The following is a 25,098-nucleotide window of genomic DNA, read 5'->3' as shown; positions in this document are numbered from 1 at the left end:
GGGTACTTATTAAATGTGAAGAATTAATTGAAATATATACTTCTGCTAGCTCTACAATAACTGCAAAACTTTTTCTAATCAAGAAACATTCTTCTCTTACAGGAAATTAAAGTGATCTGTTCTGTTTGGACTTTTCCATTGTCCCCGCCTATTAGTTACATCCATTTGTAGAAGAAAATCAGGGAAAAAGTATAAATAGATCGAAATCATTTTTAAAAAATTGAGACTGCTTTGTGTGGGACTACAGTATATGTCTGACTGCATAGCATGTAGGGCAAGTTTTAGCTGGCTGGGGTTACATAGTCATGTGGAAACCTGAGTTTTAAGGCGGAGCCCTGGCTAACACTGGTCTTGGTCCAATAATAGCTGGATGCACTGTTCTCTTTTCATATATGTAGAGGTCAATGCAAAAGCAGTAAGATTCTATGTTAACTAAACCATTAGGGGGAGTTCTCAACAGCTCCTGAAGTACAGAACATGGGTAAGAGGGTTGTAACATGTAAAGGTACTAGTCAGATAAGACCTAACAATCCAAGAGAGGAAAAAATTGCTAGATTGTAATGAGACCATGTGATACCCATAGGAGCATGAGTAAGGCATTCTAGTGTTTGTGGTCCCAGATTAGAGTAAACTGATTTGTAGGCACACATTTTCTTTTTTGTTGTTGCTGGGTTTTTTGTTTTAACTCTGTGCTGCAGTGACACAATGAGACGAGAAGTTTAAATGTCCTTTGTGGAATTCTCTGAAGAACATTAGTCTTCAGTCTATGATGAAGAAACTTTCATTTGTGAAGAATAAAAGCCAAAAAAATGACAAACTTAGAAAACCCCCACACCTGTCAACATCTAATAGAGCCTATGTACATAACTTCAGGGAAGTTTAACTATGAGAAGTTTGAAGACTCTGCATTATTCTATTATTAAGACTACTTGGTGCTAAAGAGCCCATTTTAAAATTAACTTTACCTTAAACTAATTTTTACAAGTAAATTCTCAGAAAATTCATTAGTCAAAGAGCTTGGTATTATAATTTTGGGAAGGATACACTGTGTTATTAATACATAACAGAAGCTGAATCTTTGGTTTAAGGCAAAGCCCAACTCAGCATTAACTGCCGCCTCTATAATGAAGGAAGTATCTAGAAAAGGATGTGCAGTTTTCTCCTCAGTACAATGTAAAATTAAGTGAATTTTTAATATGAAAGTTTTAAAGTTGACAAAAAGGAATTCCAGAATTGAGCAGTACTGTCTCTGTTAATGACCTGGAGAAGCTGAAGACAACCTCTGTAAATCTGAAGACCAGGTAAAGCAAAAAGCTGCTGCTGAGTACACAAGGCCACTAGAGACCAGTAAAATTTCCCCTGCCCCCCCCCCCCACTTTCCTACTTTCAGGACAACGGCATAGCCCCCCAAAAGCGAACTCCAAGGTAAACAAAGTTGCTTCAAAAAAAACCATTTGTCCCCAGGCTGAGAGCCCATGATTGCAATGCTTACTTATGCACTTCATCCCTTACTTTTGAGAGTAGTGTCATTGAAACCAATCAAAATCCTATATGAAGGACTGCAGGATTGGACTTCTTGAGGTCATCCTATGCATTTTTAACCTATCATCTGTATGCAGTTCCAAATTATATTAATGAAATGTAAAGATATGTTCAGCTTTGTGTCACTTAAATTCCAGAAGAGGACGGGTTTGTATAAGGGAATGTAGGACTTCCCTAGTAAGATTGTGCCTAGTAGATATGATTACAGTTTAATATTCCTGAATGATAAAATAAATATAGAGGAACATTACAATGATTTCAAGCAAGATATCTTTTTGGCATTTTATAAGCAGGAACTCTGAACTGTGTACCATGTTGCATATTTTTGTGCACTAATTCTAAGCCTCGGTATGCAGTCATTGGTTTGCTGACAGCCGTCTGCTCAGACCTCATTTGATCTTCCCATTCAACTGCAGTTTGAATTTGGTGGGGTGGGGGTAGAGAGAAGGAACACATTTTTTTAGGGAGAATATGAGGTTTTGCATAGATCCTGTGGAAACTTATGCTTTTAAAATGTTATTTCTTACTAAATATGTAAAAATAAAAATAATAGAAATGAGCCATTCTCTTATATTTTGGGATCAAAAGGAAAAGATTTAGACAGTGTACAATTTATCTGTATCTATATCTATCAATCTATCTATCTATCTGTGAGTGTGGCTATGCAGGCAAAAAGCAAATAAAATATTACTGTAGTAGGTACTGCATATGCAGCTTGATTCCTCATCCTGTTACAGAAAAAGCTATGACCTATGTAACAAATTGCTACAGTTCAAACATATCTGAATAAAAGCAGCCAGAGAAATTGATATAGAATTTTCAAGTCTTCCCACAGTATTATGTATAGTTCAAGAGCTTCTGCGTTAATCAAAGTACAGTAAACTCCAATATGTGTTAGTGCACAATCCATTTAATATGCAGTTTAATTGTGCACTTTTGGAGGGCTTCTAGGTACCCAGCTAATTGCTGCCTAACAAGTTGGTGGGAAGAGTGGGTACAGACAAAGAAATTAAATCAAATAAACCTTTTCTATTTAAAATTGGGAGACTGTGTTTCAGAGTTTAGAGCAGGGAATGGGGTCTCATGGACTCCCTAGTTCTGTCGCTAGTACTCTTGCAAACCTTTCTGCACATCTGCTAGCATGGAACAGCTTGCAGATTGGGAGCCTTCTGGTATGACCTAAGGAAAGTAACGTCTCTGTTCTGCATTTTAATAGTTGTAAAATCAGGCTAAATAATAACTACCTAGCAACGCTGTGTTGAGGTTTAATTGATTTGCAAAGGCTGCAGAGATCTTCATATAGAAGTGACTATAGGAATGCACAGCATTATTGGTGGTTTTGTAATATGAAAGAGATGTGACTCTCATTTGTTTTCATCAGCATGTATAAGTATAGCACTATGGTAGTTTTTCAAAATGGCCACAGGCTATTAAGGATGAGAAGAACATAAGAATGGCTATACAGGGCCAGACCAACAGTCCATCTAGCCCAATATCCTGTCTTCTGACAGTGGCCAGTGCTTCATGCTTCAGAGGGAATGAACAAAACAGGGCAATTCATCAAGTGATCCGTCTCCTGTTGTTCAGTGCAGTGATCCCTGATTTTTGTGTTATATGAAGGGGTAAATAATACTTATCTATTCATTTTCTCTGCCATTCTTGATTTTATAGACCTCTATCATATGCCCCCTTAATCATCTGTTTTCTAAAATGAATGGTCCCACTCTTTTTAATCTCTCCTCATACGGAAGCTGTTCCATACCCCTAATCATTTTGTTGTCCTTCTCTGTACCTTTTCCCATTCTAATATATATTTTATGACATGGGGCAACCAGCACTGGACGCAGTATTCAAAGTGTGGGTGTACCATGTATTTATATAGTGGCATTATGATATTTACTGTCTTATCTATTCCTTTCCTAATGGTTCCTAAGATTCTGTTAGCTTTTTTGACTACTGCTACCACTGAATAGACGTTTTCAGAGAACTATCCATGATGATTCCAAGATCTCTTTCTTGAGTGGTAACAGCTAATTTAGATCCCATCAATTTGCATTTATAGTTGGGATTATGTTTTCTAATGTTTATTATCATTTATCAACATTGAATTTCATCTGCCATTTTGTTACCCAGCTTTGTGACATCCCTTTGTAACTCTTCGCAGTCAACTTTGGACTTAACTATCTTGAGTAGTTTAGTATTGTGGGCAAACATGATTCTGATGTACTTTAAAAAATTTGCAATTAGTTTTTGACTTTGCTAGTTGCTCTTCAAATTCCTTTTTGGCCTGCTCATTTATATTTTTATATTGGACTTGCCAGAGTTTATGCTCCTTTGCATTTTCCTTAGTAGGATTTGACTTCCAATTTTTAAAAAGATGTCTTTTTGTCCGTAGCTGCCTCTTTTACTCTGTTTGGCCATGGTGGTGGGTTTTTTTGGCTCTTTAACTGATTTATTTTTAATTTGGTGTATACATCCAATTTGAGCCTCTATTCTGATGTTTTTAAAGTTTCCATGCAGCTTGTAGGCATTTCACTTTTTAGTAGATGGGTGAGGTTCTGTGGCCTGCAGTGTGCAGGAGAGCAGACTAGATAATCATGATGGTCTCATCTGGCCTTAAATTCTTGAGCCTGTGAGTTCCTACCTGTACTTTGTCAGTTTCTGTCTTCTCTTGGTTGCTAGGATATAGAGTATCCCCTTCAATAAATCCTCCCCTAAGAGTATATCTGTCCAAATCACATGCTCTTCTGCACCTGTTGGCTTTCCCCCAGGCCTTAGTTTAAAAAATCCGTGACCTTTTTAATTTTATATGAATGAATAATGAGCGAATAAGTTCAGTTCAAATAGGAAATGACCTGAATGTTTACCCATCCCTCAAACTGAACCCAGACTGATGAAGCTCAGTTAATTTAAAATTTCCCATCTCTACTCCCTGCTGTCATTTCCCCCTGCATCTTCCCATAAGCAAAATGTTCCTCTGCTCTTTCCAGCCCAATCTAAAACAGAACTGTTGGAAATCTCTCAAGGAAGCCTGTTATTCCAGCACAGTAGCTAGTATTTGGTGAAGTCCAATATAAACCAATAGTTTAGATAGCAAACTGGGAGCAGGGAATATATTTTTGTTTGGAAGAAAAGCAAAGGTAGGAAATAGGTAGCGTTCTTACTAGTGTTGTACCAGATTTCACTTTACACTTATTTGCATGTCAGATTTTGGTAAGTATGCTCGAGAACTCATATTTGAATATATACTAAAATGTGTGTTGCTGCTTTGAAATACAGGGATAAGTTATTTAATCATTTTTGCTCAAATCATTGGGGCTTTGTAGATGTAACTGAGGTGAGTTCTTTTTGCTATGAAAAAGAAAATTTTGCCCTGGAGATTTCTGAAATTTAGCTGTGAAGTCACCTTTTTTTTTTAAGGAAAGATATTTTAGTACTGCAGAAACCAGTGGAAAAAATAAAGGTGAGATGACATAGGGCTTGCTTTCCACACCTGCCATGCACATACAACTGCAGTTGAAGTTAATGGATTGTGCTGGTGCTCAGCATTTTTTAAAATCAGACTCCCAATGGGAAAGTGTTTTTTATGGCTGAGTAAGTGGTGAGAACTTTTTCAAAATAATGGCTTCATCCTACAAGATGCAGGCTTGGAATGTGGCATAAATAAGAGCAGGGTAACAAGTAGCAAGCAGCACAGAGAGCCTATTCCTGAATTAATGAGAATGAAGCCACAGGACCACCAGTTTACTCCTGGCTAATTGGAGGACTATGGACAAAGACTCCGTCTCTGTACAATAGGATCAAAATAAGATAGTTTGCTCTGGCATGAGTCTTCCATTTTTGTGCTCAGGATTGGGATTTTTCTTGCTTGGGATTTTTCTTCAATGCAGAGGAAGTGCAAGTGCTTGCTTTTTACCTGTGCTCGTGTGTTGCCTTTACCCCCACTTGCACTGGAACGGAGCAGATGTTCAGGCCGCTCTGGGTAACTTGCAAAGATTTGCAGGTCAAGTACCACAGTGGTTCGAATTCTGGTTCTGCAGCAAATTTCCCCAGGTGGATGGCAGTTTAGATGGTAATGTCAAGGCTGCACAAATGAAGTATAAAGCTTAGTGTTTGATATCTTTCCACATCCAGGAGGACAGGCACATAATAGTGCTTTCCCATGCATAAAACAATAGCTTTGTCAAGACAAGCGGGGAGTATATCTAGACAAAACAAAAGGTGCTGTTCATGTGGAAAATGAAATGTCTCTAAAAGGGAACATGTGTATATTTAAAGAACAACATTTTGATTGTAGGCTTAAGGCTTTGCCAGAGAGCAACTCTATCTGTGGCTTTTTCCCCCCCTTGACAAACTCCACTTCATGTTTTTATTCTTATGCATTGTCATTGCACCATATCAGTTATTTTGTTTTGTAGAGTTGGAATAGAATTCAGACAGGCCTCATTTAGCCATTTGGGAAAACCACAGAGTGTCTCCAGGATAATTAGCGTCTAAGGGAGATCCGGAAAACTCAGTCATAGCAGCTTGTAATCGGTTGCGCCGGGGCTCGACCCTCCTGTCGGCAGGAGGGGAGCCACACCGACTCGCTCCTTGTCTCCTCTAGCTGGCTGAGCGACAGGAAACAGTATTAGAACGCTCAGGCCCTTCGGTACAGGGGCTGAGTGGCAGTGCAGAACAATAAGCTCAGGTCCTTGGCTGCAGGGATTGAGCAGCAAATAGTCATGAAGCTCCGGCCCTCTGAAGCAGGGGTGAGCAGCAAATAGTCGATGAGCTCAGGCCCTGTGAAGCAGGGGTGAGCAGCAAACAGTCAATGAGCTCAGGCCCTGTGAAGCAGGGGTGAGCAGCAAATAGTCAATGACGAGCTCAGGCCCTTTGGATCAGGGGCTGAGCAGCTAATAGTCAGTAACGAGCTCAGGCCCTTTGGAGCAGGGGATGAGCAGCAAATAGTCAATAACGAGCTCAGGCCCTTTGGAGCAGGGGCTGGGCGAGGGGGAAAACTGCCACCCGTGAGTGGGGTGGCAGGGGGGGACACAGGCCCACCCACTCCACTGTGTCCCAGCCTGGGGCCCTAGCAGCGGCTATCACTGCCGCTGGTCAGTGGGGTCCTGACCGCAACACACTGACATTGGGACTTCTGCTTCTGTAGCCTGACAGGGGTCAGCTACCCCCGGGCTACTGTCCATATCCCCCTCAGGGCCTACCTCGTCAGTCGCACCAGATCCAGGCCAGTCTAACTGCATAGGCTCCTCGGGACCAGGGCTTGGTGGCAGGTCCGGTAGCTCTTCCGGGAAGTCTGACCAGGCGTGCTCAGGCGGCTCCTCCGGGTAACAGCAGGGACAGGGAAGCCCTGGCGGCTCCTCTTCGTACCGGGCGCGGGGCAGTTCCAGCGGCCCCTCTGGGTACCGGTCACGGGGAAGCTCCGGGGGTTCCTCGTCGTACCGGGTGCGAGGAAGCTCCGGCCAGTCAGGGCAGCTGCCTTGGGCCCTGGAGGGTTCCCAGTCAGGAGCTCCCACCGGCACGTCTGCTCTCGGCGGTGGCTGGGCTCTGACTGAGTTCTGGCTGCCGGCTTTTCTACTTCCTGTCCCGCCCCTTGACTTCCGGGGGGCGGGGACAGGTGGTGGTAGCTCCGCCCACTTGGGTGTCTGGGAGGGAGCTCCCTCTGCAGGGCAGGAGGGGAGCCACACCGACTCACTACACCCCCCCCCTTAAGTCTGGCTCCCGCCTGTCGGGGCCAGGCTCTTCCATCCCCCCAATACGGGACAGGAAGTCCACGTTGGCATGGTCCTTGCCAGCCCGATGCAGGATGGTAAAAGCATATGGCTGCAAGGCCAAGTACCAACGCATGATGCGGGCATTATTGTCCTTCATCCGCATCAGCCACCTGAGGGGGGCATGGTCTGTGACCAGGGTGAAGGGCGCCCCCAAGAGGTAAAAGCGGAGGGCTTCGCAAGCCCATTTGACGGCGAGCGCCTCCTTTTCTACCACCGAGTAGTTCCTTTCTCGGGGGAACAGTTTGCGACTCAGGTATAGCACGGGGTGGTCCTGCCCATCCACCTCCTGGGACAGGACCGTCCCCAGCCCTACCTCGGAGGTGTCTGTCTGTAGGACGAACCTTCGATGGAAGTCCGGGCTGTACAGGACCGGCTCCCGGCAGAGGCATCTCTGGAGGCTCCGGAAGGCCGTCTCGCACTCCGGGGTCCACTTCACCTGTCGGGGACTGTCCTTCGTTAGCAGGCCGGTTAGGGGTGCCACTATGGAGGCAAACTGGGGGATAAACCTTCGGTAGTACCCGACAATGCCCAGGAACTGCCGAACATGTCGCTTAGTGGTCGGGGTCGGACAGTCCATTAGGGCTTGGACTTTTCCCACCAGGGGTTTTACCTGACCTCCCCCAACCGTGTAGCTGAGGTAGGTAGTCTCCTGCCAGGTGATGCGGCACTTCTTGGGGTTGGCCGTCAACCCCGCCTGCCTCAGGGACCTCAGGACCACCGCGACTTGGGGCAGATGGTCTTCCCACCGGCGACTATAGATGACGACATCGTCTAGATATGCAGCAGCATAGTCGTGATGGGTTTGGAGCAAGTGGTCCATCAGTCTCTGGAAGGTCACGGGGGCCCCATGAAGACCGAAAGGCATCCTGGTGAAGTGGTATAGCCCCGTCGGGGTGGCAAGGGCGGTTTTTTCCTTGGAGGCCTCGTCAAGGGGGATTTGCCAATACCCCTTGCTGAGGTCGAGGGTGGTAATAAATCGTGCCTCTCCCAGTTGGCCCAGTAGCTCATCCACGCGGGGCATCAGGTAGGCGTCAAAGCGCGAGATGGCATTCACCCTCTGGAAATCGATACAGAAACGGCGGGTGCCATCTGGCTTGGGCACCAGGACTACTGGGCTACGCCACTCACTTTGGGATGGCTCGATGACTCCCAAAGCCAGCATTGCTTGCACCTCCTCCTCGACGGCCTCACGCATCCTGTAGGGCAGTGGCCGGGTGGCTTCCCGGACCACCTTCCCGGGCTCGGTCTGAATTGAGTGGCAGACCAGAGTGGTGTAGCCCGGGACTGCTGTGAAGGTCTTCTGGAAGGCCCGCAGGAGACAATTGGCCTGCTTGCGCTGGTCTTCGGATAGCGACTCGCCCAGCATGGGGGTCGGGGGGTCCTCCATCTGGGGCACACGGGGGCCCAGTTCTGGCTCGGGTGGGTACAGGTTGATTAAGAGGCCCTCCCAGTCCCGCCACGGTTTTAGCAGGTTTACATGATACTGTTGGGTCCCCTTGCGTCTATCTGGTTGGCGCACTTCGTAGTTGACCGGTCCCACCTTCTGGACTACTTCGTACGGCCCCTGCCAGTGGGCCAACAACTTAGACTCGCTGGAAGGTAGGAGGAGTAGGACTCAGTCCCCCGGCCTGAACTCCCGTACCTGGGCCTCTTGGTTATAGGCCCGCTCTTGCTGCTCCTGGGCCTTCTTCAAATTCTCCCGTGCTAGGGTCCCCGCCTGGGACAAGTACCCCTGCAACTGTAGAACGTAATCCAGGAGGCCCTGGGCTGGGGAGGCCGACTGTTCCCAGGTCTCTCACATCAGATCTAGGAGGCCTTGTGGCCGGCGTCCGTATAGCAGCTCGAACGGAGAAAACCTCGTCGAGGTCTGGGGGACTTCCCGGATGGCTAGTATCAGGGCCGGCAGGAACTGGTCCCAGTGGCGGAGCTCCTCTGGTGGGAACTTCCACATCATTCCCTTGAGGGTCCGATTAAACCGCTCCACCAGCCCGTCGGTCTGTGGATGGTAGACCGACGTGCGGAACTGTTTTACCCCCAAGTGGATGCATACTTGTTTCAACAGTCGGGAGGTGAAGTTGGTCCCTTGGTCCGTTAAAATTTCCCTAGGGAGCCCTACTCTCGCGAAGATCTTTACTAACTCCCCGGCAATAGCCCGGGCCGTAGTGCTTCGCAGTGGGATGGCCTCTGGAAACCGGGTGGCATAGTCCACGAGTACCAGAACGTACTGGAATCCGGTCGCACTTTTTGGTAGGGGCCCCACGAGGTCCATGGCAACCCTTTCAAAGGGTATCTCCACCAGGGGCATGGGGACCAGGGGCGCTCGAGGCATCCCCGGCGGAGCAGCGAGCTGGCACTCCGGGCATGAGCCGCAATACTTCTTGACGTCTTGATAGATCCCTGGCCAGAAGAATCGTCCCAGGATCCGTGCCAGGGTCTTTTCCTGTCCCAGGTGCCCGGCAGCCGGCACATCATGGGCTAATTTCATTACGGCCCGCCGGTGACACTGGGGAACTAGCAGCTGAGTCTGCGGTTCCCGGGTGCGCGGATCCCGGTCCATCCGGTAGAGGCGGTCCCGGCGTAGTTCGAAGTGTGGCCATTGGGCAGCTCGCTGGGGATCAAGGACTGCCCCATCCACCACCGTGAGTTGCTCGTAACAGCGGCTGAGCGTGGGGTCTGCCCGTTGGTCCCGGCAGAAGTCGGTGTAGAGGCGGGGTTCACGGGTGGGCTCTGGCCATCTCTCTGCTACGTCTGTAGCCTCTGCCTCATCGTCTGTGATGTCTCTGGTGGGCTCGGGCAGGGGCTCCCGGGGTTCCGCTTCTAAGGCCGGCGTGGCTCGAAGGACTTCTTCGAAGGCGGGCCAGTCCCGACCGAGGATAATGGGGTAAGCTAGGCGGGGGGCTAGGCCAACTGTCAAGCTCCGGGTGACCCCAGCAATCGTCAGGGAAACTCGGGTGCTGGGATAAGGCCGGACATCCCCGTGGATGCACTGCAAATGAATCGGCTGTAAGTGGGGGTCCGCCTGGGGTCCCAGGTCCTGCCGGACTAGCGTCTGGCCACAGCCGGAGTCGATCAAGGCCTTGATGGTCCGGCCCCCAACGACCGCTGGGACCGTGAGCTTGGGGTTCAGGGCCGGCCGGGCCCGGTTGTGCCCCGCCCAAACTTGCCCGTAGCTGCAGTCCATGTCAGGGCAATCCCGCTGGAGGTGTCCCATTTTCCCGCAGCCAAAGCAGGGACCGAGCTCAGGCCGTTTACTCCGGGAGGCCACTCGGCTCGGACTCCGGGGTGGGCTTCGTCGGATCCCTGGGGTCCCTTGGCGAGGGCCCGTTAGTCCTGTTCGGGGGCCTGCTTCCAGACCCCGGGCCCGAGACTCCGGGTGTGAGCTAAGCCCGCGGCCTTAGTACCGCGCCTCGCTCGGGGTGTTCCCCTTTTTCTCCATGCGGGCGGCTTCAGGCCTTGTGCTGGGACGCGGAAGGGTGGGGCCCATCGCAGTCTCGGCGGCGAGGAAGTCCTCCATGAGCGACACAGCCGCAGCGAGCGTCGCCGGCCGGTGACGGAGCACCCAGGCCCTTCCTCGGGAGGGCAGGGTGTGGATAAATTGTTCTAAGATGACCTGCTCAGTTACTTCCTCCGCCGTCCGGACGTCAGGCTGTAGCCACCGCCGGCAGGCCTCCTTTAACATCTGGGCCACTGCCCGCGGCCGAGCGCCCTGTGGATAGCTCTGGTTCCGGAATCATTGTCTGAAAGTCTCGGGGCTGACGTCCAGCACGTCTAATATCGCGGCTTTCACTCGGTCATAGTCCCGGGTGTCCTCCGTCGTTAGGCCGCGATAAGCCGTCTGGGCCGCCCCGGTCAAATATGGGGCTAACAGCGTAGCCCACTGGTCTCGGGTCCACCCTGCGACGAGGGCCACGCGCTCAAAGGTGACCAGGAAGGCCTCGGGGTCATCGTCCAGGCCCATCTTGGTCAATCGGAGGGGGGCCGCCATCTGGGGTGGCCCCGTCCCCTCACCAGCGGGTCCCTCCACGGGGCGAGGGAGTGTAACCAGCAGCTGTTGCATCTGGTTCCCCAGCTGCTGTAGCAACTGCTGCTGTTGTTCCAGCTGGGCCGCATGCAGCTCCTGTTGTAGCCAGAGGTGGGCGGCATCCCGCTGTTGCTGTTGCTCGCGTTGGGCAGCCTGCTGCTGCTGCTGCTGCTGCAATTGAGCGGCCTGCTGCCGCTCTTGACTCTCCACGAGCACCTGGACTAAATGCTCCATATCCATTCCGGTCTGGGGAGGGGTAGGCAATCACCGCTCCCCTTCCTAGCCCTTTCTCACAGGGCAGGAGTTCGTCTCCTCAGAGAAGGCACCAGTGTAATCGGTTGCGCCGGGGCTCGACCCTCCTGTCGGCAGGAGGGGAGCCACACCGACTCGATCCTTGTCTCCTCTAGCTGGCTGAGCGACAGGAAACAGTATTAGAACGCTCAGGCCCTTCGGTACAGGGGCTGAGCGGCAATGCAGAACAATAAGCTCAGGTCCTTGGCTGCAGGGATTGAGCAGCAAATAGTCACAAAGCTCAGGCCCTCTGAAGCAGGGGTGAGCAGCAAACAGTCACTAAGCTCCGGCCCTCTGAAGCAGGGGTGAACAGCAAATAGTCGATGAGCTCAGGCCCTCTGAAGCAGGGATAAGCAGCAAATAGACAATATGCTCAGGCCCTCTGAAGCAGGGGTGAGCAGCAAATAGACAATGAGCTCAGGCCCTGTGAAGCAGGGGTGAGCAGCAAACAGTCAATGAGCTCAGGCCCTGTGAAGCAGGGGTGAGCAGCAAACAGTCAATGAGCTCAGGCCCTGTGAAGCAGGGGTGAGCAGCTAATAGTCAGTAACGAGCTCAGGCCCTTTGGATCAGGGGCTGAGCAGCTAATAGTCATTAAGCTCAGGCCCTTTGAAGCAGGGCTGAACAACAAATAGTCATTAAGCTCAGGCCCTTTGAAGCAGGGCTGAACAGCAAATAGTCAATAACGAGCCCAGGCCCTTTGGATCAGGGGCTGAGCAGCTAATAGTCAATAACGAGCTCAGGCCCTTTGGAGCAGGGGCTGAGCAAGGGGGGAAACTGCCACCCGTGAGTGGGGTGGCAGGGGGGACACAGGCCCACCCACTCCACTGTGTCCCAGCCCGGGGCCCTAGTAGCGGCTATCACTGCCGCTGGTCAGTGGGGTCCTGACCGCAACACACTGACATCGGGACCTCTGTTTCTGTAGCCTGACAGGGGTCGGCTACCCCCGGGCTACTGTCCATATCCCCCTCAGGGCCTACCTCGTCGGTCGCACCAGATCCAGGCCAGTCTAACTGCATAGGCTCCTCAGGACCAGGGCTTGCTGGCAGATCCGGCAGCTCCTCCGGGAAGTCCGACCCGGCGCGGTCAGGCGGCTCCTCCGGGTAGCAGCAGGGACGGGGAAGCTCCGGCGGCTCCTCTTTGTACCGGGCGCGGGGGAGTTCCAGCGGCCCCTCTGGGTACTGGTCACGGGGAAGCTCCAGGGGTTCCTCGTCATACCGGGTGCGAGGGAGCTCCGGCCAGTCAGGACAGCTGCCTCGGGCCCTGGAGGGTTCCCAGTCAGGAGCTCCCGCCGGAATGTCTGCTCTCGGCGGTGGCTGGGCTCTGACTGAGCTCTGGCTGCTGGCTTTTCTACTTCCTGTCCCGCCCCTTGACTTCCGGGGGGCGGGGACAGGTGGTGGTAGCTCCGCCCACTTGGGTGTCTGGGAGGGAGCTCCCTCTGCTGGGCAGAAGGGGAGCCACACCGACTCACTACACCACTACACAAAGACTGGAGCCTTTTCATGAAATATAGGGAATGTGTAAGCTGCTGCACACTAGATTAGAATAAGAGACCAACATGAGTTTGGGATTCCTGCAGCATGTCCCACATAGCTCAATATGATCTCTCAGAGGTCCTTTCAACTTCTCCTCATTAGGCTTAGTTGGCTGATCAGAACCATGATATTACTCTCGTGTGGGCTTCAAAGACAGTCATGGAGCTGTCTGATTAATAGCTTTGAACATGCTGCCGTTTTCTTCAGATACTCTTTTGGTAGTTATTGCATTTTGCATTAATTGTTTAATTTCTACAACAATATGTATAGGGTGAGATTTTCAAAGGTGCCTAAGGGAATTGGAAAGTTAATGCGGTTTGAGTACCTCACTCTCTCAGGGTATGTCACACAGCCCATGGCAGCAAGCCTCCCACCCCAGGTCAGCACATTCGGGTTAGTGGGGCTCACGCTAGAGCTCTAAAAATAGCTGTGTACACAGTACTTTGAAGTTGTGGCTTGAGTTGGAGCTTGGGCTCTCAAGCCCAACCCCACCACCACCACCCCAGGCTTGTGTAAATGTACACTTATTCTCCCTTGAAAATCACAGCCTGAAAGTGACCCTGTTCCATTCTATTGAGCCCCAAAAGAAAACCAATGAGTTGCTCTAACTGAGCTCTAAATATGCTGTTAAGAATATTCTTCCACTGTCTCGATGGTTTGTGAGGACAGAATTCCTGGGGAGTTTTTTGACCTTCAATATACCTTAGTCCCAGTCATATCAGGAAGTTCCATTGCTTTTATTGCTCCCTGCATGGGACAAGACAGGATAAATCGGTAAAGTGATGGTGTAATAGGATGTACTTTACTGCATGAGTGCCTCCTCCTGACCAGGTGTGGCATAGCAGCTTTCTTCCTGTATGGCCACTTCTGCTGATGGTCATTCCATCACTGCAATAGTCTCTTTCCCCATAATTCATGGTGCTTTCTTTTTGTGACTCAGCTCTGACTAGGTCATTTTATGGTTCCCCCCACTTCTGGGGTATCAAAGTCTTGCCAGGCCAGCTGTCCAGATGGTACCTCCAGCAGTCCTGCACCACTTCCCAGTGGCTGGGAGGAGGAAACCAGGCCCTTCCTCTACACTGGGTTCCAGTCCAGAGACCCTATAACCAGTAGCCAAGGTCTATACAGTCACTATCCATGCTGCTGATTCCCTACGCTGCCTTCTCAGGCTTTCTTTCTTCACAACTCCCCAGGGTGACCCTTCTTCCAGGGCTAGGATCCCAGACTTATTCTCCCACCTGGGTTTCCTCCTCCCCAGTCTCTCTGCTCCCAGAAAGTAACTGCAGAACCTCTTGCTATAGCCCCCTCACTAGTACCAACTTCCTGTCTTTATATTTTTTGTCCAATCTTTGTTGTTGTTGTTTTGTTTCATCATCGTCTCCCCCAACACCCCAGGCTCCATCAGCATTAGTATTTATAAATCTCAGGGCCTCCCTTCAGGTGCAAATGTAAAAGTTAATTGGCCTCTTCTGGGACACCTTAACCCCTTCAGGTATGATGTGGGGTGAATACCCCATCACATATGGGTTATTGGGTAAAGTTCTGGCTCTGCTGATCTCACTGAGTGTTCCATCATCGACTGCAATAGGGTCAAGATGTCATCCATTTTCTGTTTTGCCTTCTATGCTTTGTAAACCAATTTGCTGCCACAGATCTGAGAGATGAGATCTGGGTTCTTTTCCTAGCTTTATGGCAGACTTCCTATGGAGTGATCAAGTATCTGTGTGACCCAGTATCTCTTTGTGACTCAGTTCCCAATCTGTGAAATTGGGGTAACTGAGATGTTGTATTGCTAAACCAATGAAGTTTCTATGGTCCTTCGAGATACTTGGATGTCAGGGGCCATAGAAGTGCACTAGAAATTATCACTAGATAATCAATATTTCCTTTTCCAGATGCCCCCACTAGTTATAAGTATTGTGAGCAGTCTTGTTTAGTGCTAGAAAATGCCTGTTACTTTGAGTTTCATGCTGTGTATTTTGACTTGAAGATGAAAATACTCTTTCTAAAAAGGTATTGTCCTACAGTACAAAGAGAGACATTTTCTTTCTTTAGAGGGATAGAAGAGAATGGGACTATTTAATACTATATGAACTGTTAGAGCAGCAAACGTGAACTGGAACTACAGTATGTGCTCTCTGATTTTGTCTGCAGCTGTGCAAATGGGCTTAGTGTCATTTTTTCCTGTCTGCAAGCACTGTCATGTCTGGACAGTTATTTTTTTCAAATTGGAGTTATTTTCCAGTTGTATAAAACTCTTAATCTACATTGTGGATCGAGTGCATTAAGTTACTCCCCGTAGTGCACAGCTGGAAACCATTCTTTGCTGCAACATTTTGTTTTGTTTTGTCCCAGTTTTTTTCTACCCACTGTGTTCCCACACACTAGCATAGCTTAGTACTACAACAGACAAGTATCTCTTTTTTTTCCACTGACACTTCTTAGAACATCTTAAATTGGCATGTTCTCTTTTGTCTTTTTAATACAAATTCAGTGGCAAACGGCTCGGCTTGCTTGCACGAAGATTTCAAAGTACTTTGCAGACTAGGAAGACTGGTTTGAAAAGTTAGACACATTTAGCAGACTGTTTTCTTTTGCTGCTTTGAAGAGACGAGAGATGTTCTGAGAAAAAGATTGGAGGAGTACACTGTGTCCAATAGTGGTGTGTTAAAAGAAAGCATGGGGACACAGGTCTCAGTAGAACTTTCTTTAAGAAAAAAATGGTAACAAAACCCTTCGGTTCCTTATGAGATATTAATGAATATATATATATATATTCATTATATATATAGTAAGATCTTTAGGGCAGGGACTGCTGTTTTCTGTCTGTTTGTACAGCTCCTAGCAAAATGGGGGTTGCGATCTAGGTGCTACCACAGTCTAAATGTTAAATAATACATACACGTATGTAGTACAATCAAGTGTTCCTTAGTACTGAATGTAAGGCTTTCTCCATGAACCTCCCTGTGCCATCTGCCATCAGCCAAATTAAAGGCAATGCCTAGGGGCCTGGTCTGACTGCAATTATTTGCAATGAACTGGTTATGTGAAAAACAAAATAAAACCAAAAAATATGTTCTAAATGTCAAAATAGCATATGTTAGAGTGGTTGGAAGATTAATGTGAAAGGTATTTTTTTTATTTACTTGGATTCATATCCACGTTTGTAAAAAAACAGATTTCAGTAGGTGCTCCTTGACATAATTTAAAAATAGTTATGCTAGTAGACTGCTACAGAGACCACCACCAACTTGTGCCCAACAATTAACATATAATCATCCAACAGTTGAAAACATACACCTCTACCCCGATATAACACTGTCCTTGGGAGCCAAAAAATCTTACCGCAGAAGGGGATGGGAGGGTGGCACACAGGGAATTTGTGGGGCAGGGAATGGAGGGATGCAAGGAGCCCATGGTGTGCTCAGTGAGCTCAATTTGCAGAAGCAACAAAGCGTGTGACCCCCGCCTCCTGTTATCCCCATTTTAGAGATAGGCAACTGTGTCACAGAGACCAAGTGACTTGCCCAAAATCACACAGAGACTGTTGCAGAGCCAGAAACTGAACCCAAATCCCTTGAGTCCCAGATCAGTGGCTTAACCACAAATCTTCCTTCCTCTCCTGCCCCCCAGCCTAATTGTCAGAATTTGGCAGGTTTTTCACAGTGAAGCTGTTCTCTGCAAAGGGCAGGAGGGAGGGAAAAGGGGGAAGGCCCGACGAACATGTCCATTGCCCACCTGGGTGTTGAGAGAGCTAGGCTGACAGAGGGGAGCCTTGACCCTCCAACACTTGGCACCACATGTGGTAGTTTTACATGCACTGTGCAAATGGGTATAAAACATTTTCATTCCTATTCAGTAGTACGTTAAACCCTCTTTGCACAGGTGCAAATGACTACCTAAGGATCCAGGCAGTGAGGAATCAGGTCCACCGAGTAGAATTGAAGGATTGTTCCTAAGCACCAAGGTCTTTAGGTCCGTGTAACAGGGCCGTACTCACCCCTGCCGCACCTCCTGCTGGTCGGTCCCGGAATGTCCCTCAGTCCGGCCCTGGAGCGCCCTCGGCAGGCTGGTGACCCGCTTCTCTCCTGGCCCCCCCCTCCCTCCCTGACCCCCCGCCTATCTATTATAATTGGGTCCCTCCCAGGGGGACCCCCACGCTCCCCGCCTTGCCTCAGTCAGTAGTACTGTCAGTGTCATGGGTCCCCACACCCCCTGGGGCAGACTGCAGTATCAGCCCACCATCACACACAGGGGGGGGGGGCTGCCTGTGCTGCTCTGCCCCTGGCCTGCCTCTGCTCCCAACAGCCTTCCTTCCTCCTCTGCTGGCCCTCTGCCGCTGCTGGGCTCCTGGCCTGCTCAGCCTGGCCCTCAGCTCATTCCCTCCCCAGCACTCCCAGGGCTCTTTGTCTTAAGCCCAGCCTCTCAGGCCTCTCTCTCCCTCTCTCTGAGCTCTGAGAGAGCCTCTCTCTGGCCCTGCCCTTTCTGCTCTTGGGGCGTGGCCTCAGCTGCAGGGCCCCAGCAATCCCAGCTCAGCTCCAGCAGCAATCAGTCAGCCAGCTTAAACTAATTTAACCCTATAAACTCCCCTGCTACAGTCCGCAAGACTGGAATTTCCTTTTCCTGCAGATTCCCAGATTTTCCTTCTCTTTATTGGAGCTCTCTGGGTGAGTTTCCTTCTGAGAGACAGTTTGAAAGAAACTCAACAAGGTGAGCCTCAGTATGTAGGGCTCTCTTGTCTCTTTCTCACTGGCTTTGGAGGGAGAATGTGATGTGAACCTTTTGGAAAGTATAAACAGTCTGGATCAGTACCACAAATGTGTTTAAATCTCCGTTTTAAATTCAAAGAACCTGTTTATAAGACTCAAGCCAACCAGTGCTTTCCATTTGTGAATTGCTAGAATTGCACACTTGTATCGTAAAAGTATGGTAGATCCTGGGTGCTATGAGTCAGTCTAAATGGCCAGGCTCCCCACTTCAGCACATGTAAAAGCACAGCAGTGCTTTGGGAGGCAGTGGCTGCAGAGGGGCATTGTTGCAACGAAAGCTTGAATTCTTTCTGTGGCTTGTGGAGAGAACTTGCTGCTGTCCTGTGAAAGGCTGCATTGTGAACAACCTTGTGTGCCTGGAAAACCCTGCTGGGTAGTTCAGAAGAAGAGAATCACCCCTTAGTTTGGACCAACTCAACATGGCTGAGAGTAGCTACAGCTACATGCTAGAGCACCACTAATGATGTTAGGCTCTGGAGAAGGAGCAGAGAGGAACTGTAGGGGATAGACATCTGATCCTACCTCTTCCTGCTCCTTTTGAGGAGGCTAACATCATTGATAGTGCTAGTATAGAGTCATGCCACTCTCCACCATGTTGGGGTGGCCCAAACTAAGCCATGAAAGCTCCATACGCCCGATCCCATACATCTGCACAAGGGAAAGAAGCAGGATAACCATATATCTGGCTTTAAAAGCAGGTTCATATTTTGTCCAAATAATGTATAAATAAATTGCAGTACATAAATTCTGGGTGCTGTTCATTGGGACTTGCCAATGTCTTCTGCATCCATAATTCAAAATGCAAATTGGGGGTCACAGAAAGTGCACCCTGAGAAAAATGTGTTTATTGCATCTCAATATTTCAAAAGCATAACAGGGCACTTTAATATTAAATTGCACAAATGCAGCCCGAACTGTAGGAAAGTTGACTATCATTTTGGATCCAAAAATGGCCTCTCTTGCAATCAACACCTGAGGCTGACAGGCTTTTGTCAAGAGAGACAACCTGTGATCTGCCCCATAAAAATTACACTTCCTGTTCTACAATGTCAACCTAAATGAAAAAATAACCAACACCCGTTCAAAAGAAGGGCTGGCTGCGTAAAACAGTATGCAAATATGTGTTTATCAACTGTGATAAAATCCCAGCTCCAAAGCTGAGTGACTCACTAGCAACAAAGCCCAAGTGCCGGGTATGTGGCAGAAGTATGCATGCATTTTGTGCAACTTCTGTGCTCTTCCTGTCAGCTCCATTCTTATGAGCCAGCAGGGAATTGAAAGTGACAAGTTTTCTTCTCTCTGAAGCACTGGGACCTTAACAGTGTCTCTTTAATGAAACATCTAACAATATGATGATTAACTAGGCTCTGCCTCATATAATAATAAATATCTAGCTCTGACATAGCATTTTCACTAGTAGGTTTCAAAGTAGTTGTGTGTGTAAATTTAACACACGCAACATACATGTGCATATATAAAGTGTGTGTATAATTAAAATATAGTGTGTGAATGTGTACAACATAGTGTGAATGTATATTTGTAGAAGTGAGCGAGAGACAGGCATGCTGTAGTCTTTTTCTGCTGCTATCTGTCACCTTCTCCATTACTTCTCGGGGTTTATTTTCACCAGATCATGTGCTGGAATTCTTTTCGTACAGTACCATATTCTCCTCTTATGCTGGGATCCCATTAGAGGAAGCTAGTTGCTGTATTCAAAGCTGAGTGCCAGTGTCATGTTGTGGCTAACTGATCACTGGCTTTTATGTTATTAACATTACACAGCCTCAAGATGGAATAAGGAGGCAGTAAGTCAAAGTGGTTCTACAGCTGTTCACAATTCATTTGCGCTTGCAACGCTTACCCAGTCTTTAGCATGCAACCCTATTGTAGATAGCAATAAATATCACTGAACGCTTTGAATAGAAATACAACGGGTATAACAATATAGATTTTAAAATGTAATGAAAATGAGCTGTAATCTGTAAAGAAGCAGCAAGCTGCAAACTCAATAAAATCCCAGTTATTGACTGACTGACTGTACAAATTGGACAAGCGACTAACTAATTGGATGCCTTACTCGAGCAATATATTTAACATTGTTTTAAAGTGAGCTGGAGAGTCACTAACTTATGTCAGAAGATAACTGTACCATGACCACTGAGCTCTGTAATTAAATGGCAAACAGGTTAATTGCAGGGACAGACAGGAGAACAGAGTTAGCAGGTCAAAATGAATCAGCTGCATGATGTTGTATTAATTCAGCTAGCACAGTACATCAAGGAGAAAGAGGAGAGTCATTACCAAAGGAGTTTCATAAATGTGCAATAATTTCAAGACCAGTTTTGGCAAAGGACCTATTTTGAGATTAGGTTTATGCTCTTTAAAATTGCATAAATTAAAGCCAATTAAACTGCCTAGAACCAGGCAAGGGGCAGGCAGACATTGGTGCAAATCTCCAGATAGATCTGTCAATGTCCCAATCCAAACTACTTCCACCTGTCTTTATTTTTGTTAAATTGCAGTAATGGCAGTTTTGAGGAAGCAAAACTGCGTTATAGCATGAAAGGTTAATGTGTAAGCTCAGCCCACCACATCAGTTTGCATCAGCAGATCATTTTTTTTCTACAGCTCATTGGATTTGATCAGCATTTGGTGGGAAGGGGAGTAGACTTTACTTAATGATTGTTCCTCAAAGGATTTGTAATCTTTATTGCTTGCTGTGTTGTTCATCGTATAGGCCTTGATTCAGCAAAGCACATGCTTAAGTGCTTTGCTGAATGAGGATCACAGCGTGCAATACATATAGCAGCATGTACATTATACACACACAACCCCCCCTCCCAACAACTATCAAAACAATACTGCACACACAATTCTCTCCCCGAGGAGAGGATGAGAGAGGGAACCAACCACACATGACAGATATTAGTCTTGTTGCTGCATGACCTATTGGAAAGTGCTCAGATACAATAGTGATGAAAGTCGTATAAGAACCTATACAGAACAATAATAAAGTCAAAATGTAACACAAATTATACAGCGTATGCAAGGCAAGATGGGTAATGTTCTGCCATGGAGATGAAAATAGAGTGTAAGAAGTTGTGCAGGTAATTTGCAGATGTGATTCAAATAATGTCCAACTTGTCAGTCACTGGAGAGTTTGGATTGCTTATAATATCATTTCTTGATGATACTTTGAGTAAGCTACTTTGCCCAACCTTTCAAATAACACAACAATAGTATGTTTTCAGATGTATGTAACTACAAGATATTTTTTGTAATCAGATTTTAGAATGTAGTAAGCATGATGACACTATTAGTAATGGCCTTTAATTAGATGTCTGAAATCTAGATTGAAAAATGGAAAGGTGTTTGCATTCTTCAGTATATACAGCCATTGAATCTTAGGTCTTTTGCTTTATTGCCTTAAAAAGGCTAAATATGTAGTATATACATTTCTGTTTGTGCTACTGAACTCGTCTTGTCCTCACTTCTGTTGTTTTTTTTCCCCCCAGGATTATTTCCAGCAGTGCTGAACCTGGCTGCCAATGCTATCATCACAACCAATGCTACTTGTGGAGAAAAAGGCTCTGAAATGTATTGCAAACTAGTTGAACATGTACCTGGACAACCAGCAAGAAACCCCCCACAGTGTCGTATTTGTGACCAGAACAGTAGGATTCCACATCGTATGTATGCGATTTTGTTACGTTAATAGACATGCGCTTCAGAAAATATTTCTATGGGAGTTTTGTCTAGGATCATTCATATTCAGGGACTTCGTGACCAAATGATTGGCAATGGATGGGGGGGAGGGGCGGAAGAGGAAGAATAAACTTTAGCTCATTGTCTTGGTTACTTTGGAAAATTCCTCTTGTTATGAGTAAAACAAATTTTTTGTGCCTGGGCTAGCTTTGCAAAATTCTTACCTGTAAATTAAATTAAACTCATTGGGTCAAAGAGTGCTTAATGTTCAGCAACTAAATCCAATATTAGAGTCTCTGAAGCTCTCACTGAGTTCATATGGATTTGTGATTGCTCGACACGCATAAAAATCCGGCCATTTTTTAGGTACCTAAATATGGGATTAGGTCCTTAATTTTAATCTGAAAATTCTGAGTTTTTTTAATAATTTACAAAATTTTAATTTGGGGTTAAGGCCAATTTTATTTATCTTAAGCTTGTTCTGTGATTTCCCCCCCCCCACCTCCACCCCTTCTCAGCTTGATGTTAATTCTAATTTCACTGACTAAAAAGCCCTCAAACCACTGAGTTTTTTTAACATTTCATTTTTTAACACTACAACTGATCTTTGCTAAAAAAATTTTTTTAAAGACCAGCCTCAGGGTAAAATCAGTTTTCAAGCATTAATTTATTATCAGGTACAAGGAGAGTTTTGTACCTCCTTCACGGTAAATGCATACAAGGAAGACTAGAACCTAGATAGAACTGTATGGTAGTATTCACATATTTTCACCCATCCTTTCAGTGACAGAGGTGAACAGCATATTAGCACTATTCTCCATGGTAATTCTGAAGAATTTCCTGTATGATTAAAATCACATCCTCCATTTTGGGAAGAGCCAAATATGTTGTTAATAATAAAAATACATAATCTGTGATAATTCACAAGGCAAACCAAACACACAGTGTGAGGAATAGATTTTGGGTTGCCACATCCCTGTGCCCTGCTCCAATCACTAGACAGCGCTGTCTCATTTATATATCAAAACAAACAAGTGTTATAGGGCTGTGTGTCTTTCCCTCTTATTAACCTTCAACTGTCCGGTTTTAGAATGCCTGGTCTTTCATAGCCAGCCACATCTCAGTTTAAGGTTTTCCTAATGTTAATCTGGCACTGTGAAGAGCCTTATTTAAACAGAGAGGACTCATTAATCAGAGTACCATGTAATGTAACCAGACTTTAAGTGATCCCCTTGGAATCTGTGAGTCTGGTGTGCCTCCCCTTAATTACTGTAGAAGGAAATGAACACAGACTCCCTGGTTAATCACATGTGAGCCCAAATTAAAGGAAACAGTGGGATGGGCTTACTTTAGGGGCGATTCCCCTTTTCATTCATCATTCAGGTTAGTCCTTGGAGTAGCTTTTCAGTCCTGTCCCTTTTGCAAATGTTATATTATTTTCTCTCTCATGTTAAATAGGGAAAACATGCCAGCAATTAATCAATGTTTTCAAATTAATTATGATTAAACTTTCATAATGGGGATTACAGTTAATTGTTGGTTCATCTTCCAACCCTACTTTTCAGGACTAAATCTCTCATCAGTTTGGCTGGAGGAGACTGATATCAAAATTTCCAATTAGACAGCTTCTATCACAATCACCTAGGAGCCCTGAGTTGAATTTACAGATGATTTTTGCAAGCACACATTTTAAGACAGGAGCTGTAATGATGATCAGAGTTGTTAGCTTTGACAATGCCTAGAGCATCAGTTTTCCTCTCTCTCTCTCTCTCTCTCTGTGTGTGTTAAATACAGAGATGATGCCAGTTGTCATGGTCCCCGGATAAGCTGTCCTGCTGAGGCCTTTTTTCCAGTCCTCTGTGTTTTGAGTGGCAGGCCTTGCCTCCACTCTGTCTGGGACATGGCTCTGTGGCACAACCACTCCCCAATTGGGTCTCCGTATTCTGCCCCCCCAGGTAGCCTACCGTAATACCTAGCAAGCCCAATGGACTTGTCACCTGCATGTGTTCTTGTGGATAGTGGTAATATGCAGTGACATTTTTCAGGGTGTATTTTTATTGATTTTTGAGTATTTTGTAGATGTCCAAAAATTGGAGTTTATATTGTACATATACAATGGTATATACTGTAATGAATAATCTCTTTGTAATGTTGCCTCGTTCACTTTAATGTAGTACTGTTTCAAACAGCACTACATTAAAGTGCAGTGCAGGAATCTTTAGTGCATGCCAGCAGGGTCTGTATGCACAACAGATTACTACACAATTCATTAATGCACAACAGATTATTGCACTTTAGAAATCACACCCTATAGAGCACATTACGCCTCTTTCTAGACAAGCCTTTAGATACTTAGTAACTGGAGTTTTTACATTGTTTATTGAATAAACCCTGATTTAAAAAAAAATTGTATTGTAGGTATTGATTGGTTAAAACCTAAAACCTAACCTAAAACCAGAAGCCCTACCTACTTTCTTGTTCCCCTTGAGGCCCTAGGTAGACATGACTTAGCCTTGAAGTCCCCCATTCTCTTGGGGACCAAACTGTAGCCCGCTTGCTGTAGCAATCTCGCTCTCTCTCGCTCTCTATCAGCTTTTGATCCCTCCCATCTTGGCCTGAGCCAAATAGCTCTGTTGCTAGAGTGGGATCTGAGCAGTCCCTCTTCATGGGTATAGACCTGATTATTGTATTTGAGGGGAAGCTTCTTATCTGGGCTGTTGTTTTACACTCCCTGCCTGATTTCTATAACAACTGCCTCTGATCTAACTGTATATTCAGGCAAATATTTCCCAATTACCCACACCAGTTATGCTTCCATTTGTACCACTAATATTATAACAAGCAAATGCTAGTGCTTACTGGTGCCACTGAATCATTTGATATTTAAATACACTTCTGGCATTTGCAGTTTTAAGGACTGACACCTCCCCTCACTCCCACAAAACACTTTAATTGTTTCTTTAAATATGTTCAGACATTCTGGCTTTCATTAATGAGGCAGGATTCCTGTCCTCCACAGACAGCTGACGTGATACGAAACCTCAAAAAAACAGACTCTCAATCTGCTTAGTTGACTTAAAAACAAATAAAAGGTCGGTAAACTCTCCAGTTTTAGTCCCCTAGGAATCTAAGAACAATAAATAACTTCTTTTTCTTCCCATTTTATATATCTAGCAATGTATTTTTTAGGAAGTCATTCTAGGTGAAAAGGTAACATTTATCATGTGCTTGATACCACAAGAATAATACCTTCTCTGACTGTGTATAATGTCTTCAATATCTAGCAGCTGGGGGAAGGAGACACATTATTTTGTAAATAACTTCTGATTTTTTCCCCTCCTTTGGATGTAGTCTTGCTCCCAGGTAAATCAGTGATTTCTGTGGGTGCAGGATCAGATCCTTTAGAATTGTGGGTGGGCTACCATCCTGTATGCACAAGAGCAGATCCTCCTGAAACATGGATA

At 46.5% G+C, this 25,098-nt stretch overlaps 1 protein-coding gene across 12 annotated transcripts in view; it reads left to right on the top strand.

The window, feature by feature from the left end:
• Positions 1-25,098, top strand: part of LAMA2 (laminin subunit alpha 2) — a 477,311-nt gene that overhangs the window by 132,032 nt on the left and 320,181 nt on the right. For all 12 annotated transcript variants that reach the window (XM_039528773.1, XM_039528772.1, XM_039528762.1 and 9 more), the window contains exon 2: positions 21,445-21,618. In XM_039528773.1, coding sequence (XP_039384707.1) covers positions 21,445-21,618 — 174 coding nt within the window. The remainder of the gene's footprint in view (positions 1-21,444; positions 21,619-25,098) is intronic.

The sequence above is a fragment of the Mauremys reevesii genome, linkage group 3 (assembly GCF_016161935.1).
Source record: "Mauremys reevesii isolate NIE-2019 linkage group 3, ASM1616193v1, whole genome shotgun sequence".
NCBI lineage: Eukaryota > Metazoa > Chordata > Testudines > Geoemydidae > Mauremys > Mauremys reevesii.
Note: the sequence above shows the minus strand (reverse complement) of the source record. Positions and strands in the feature narration are given on the sequence as shown.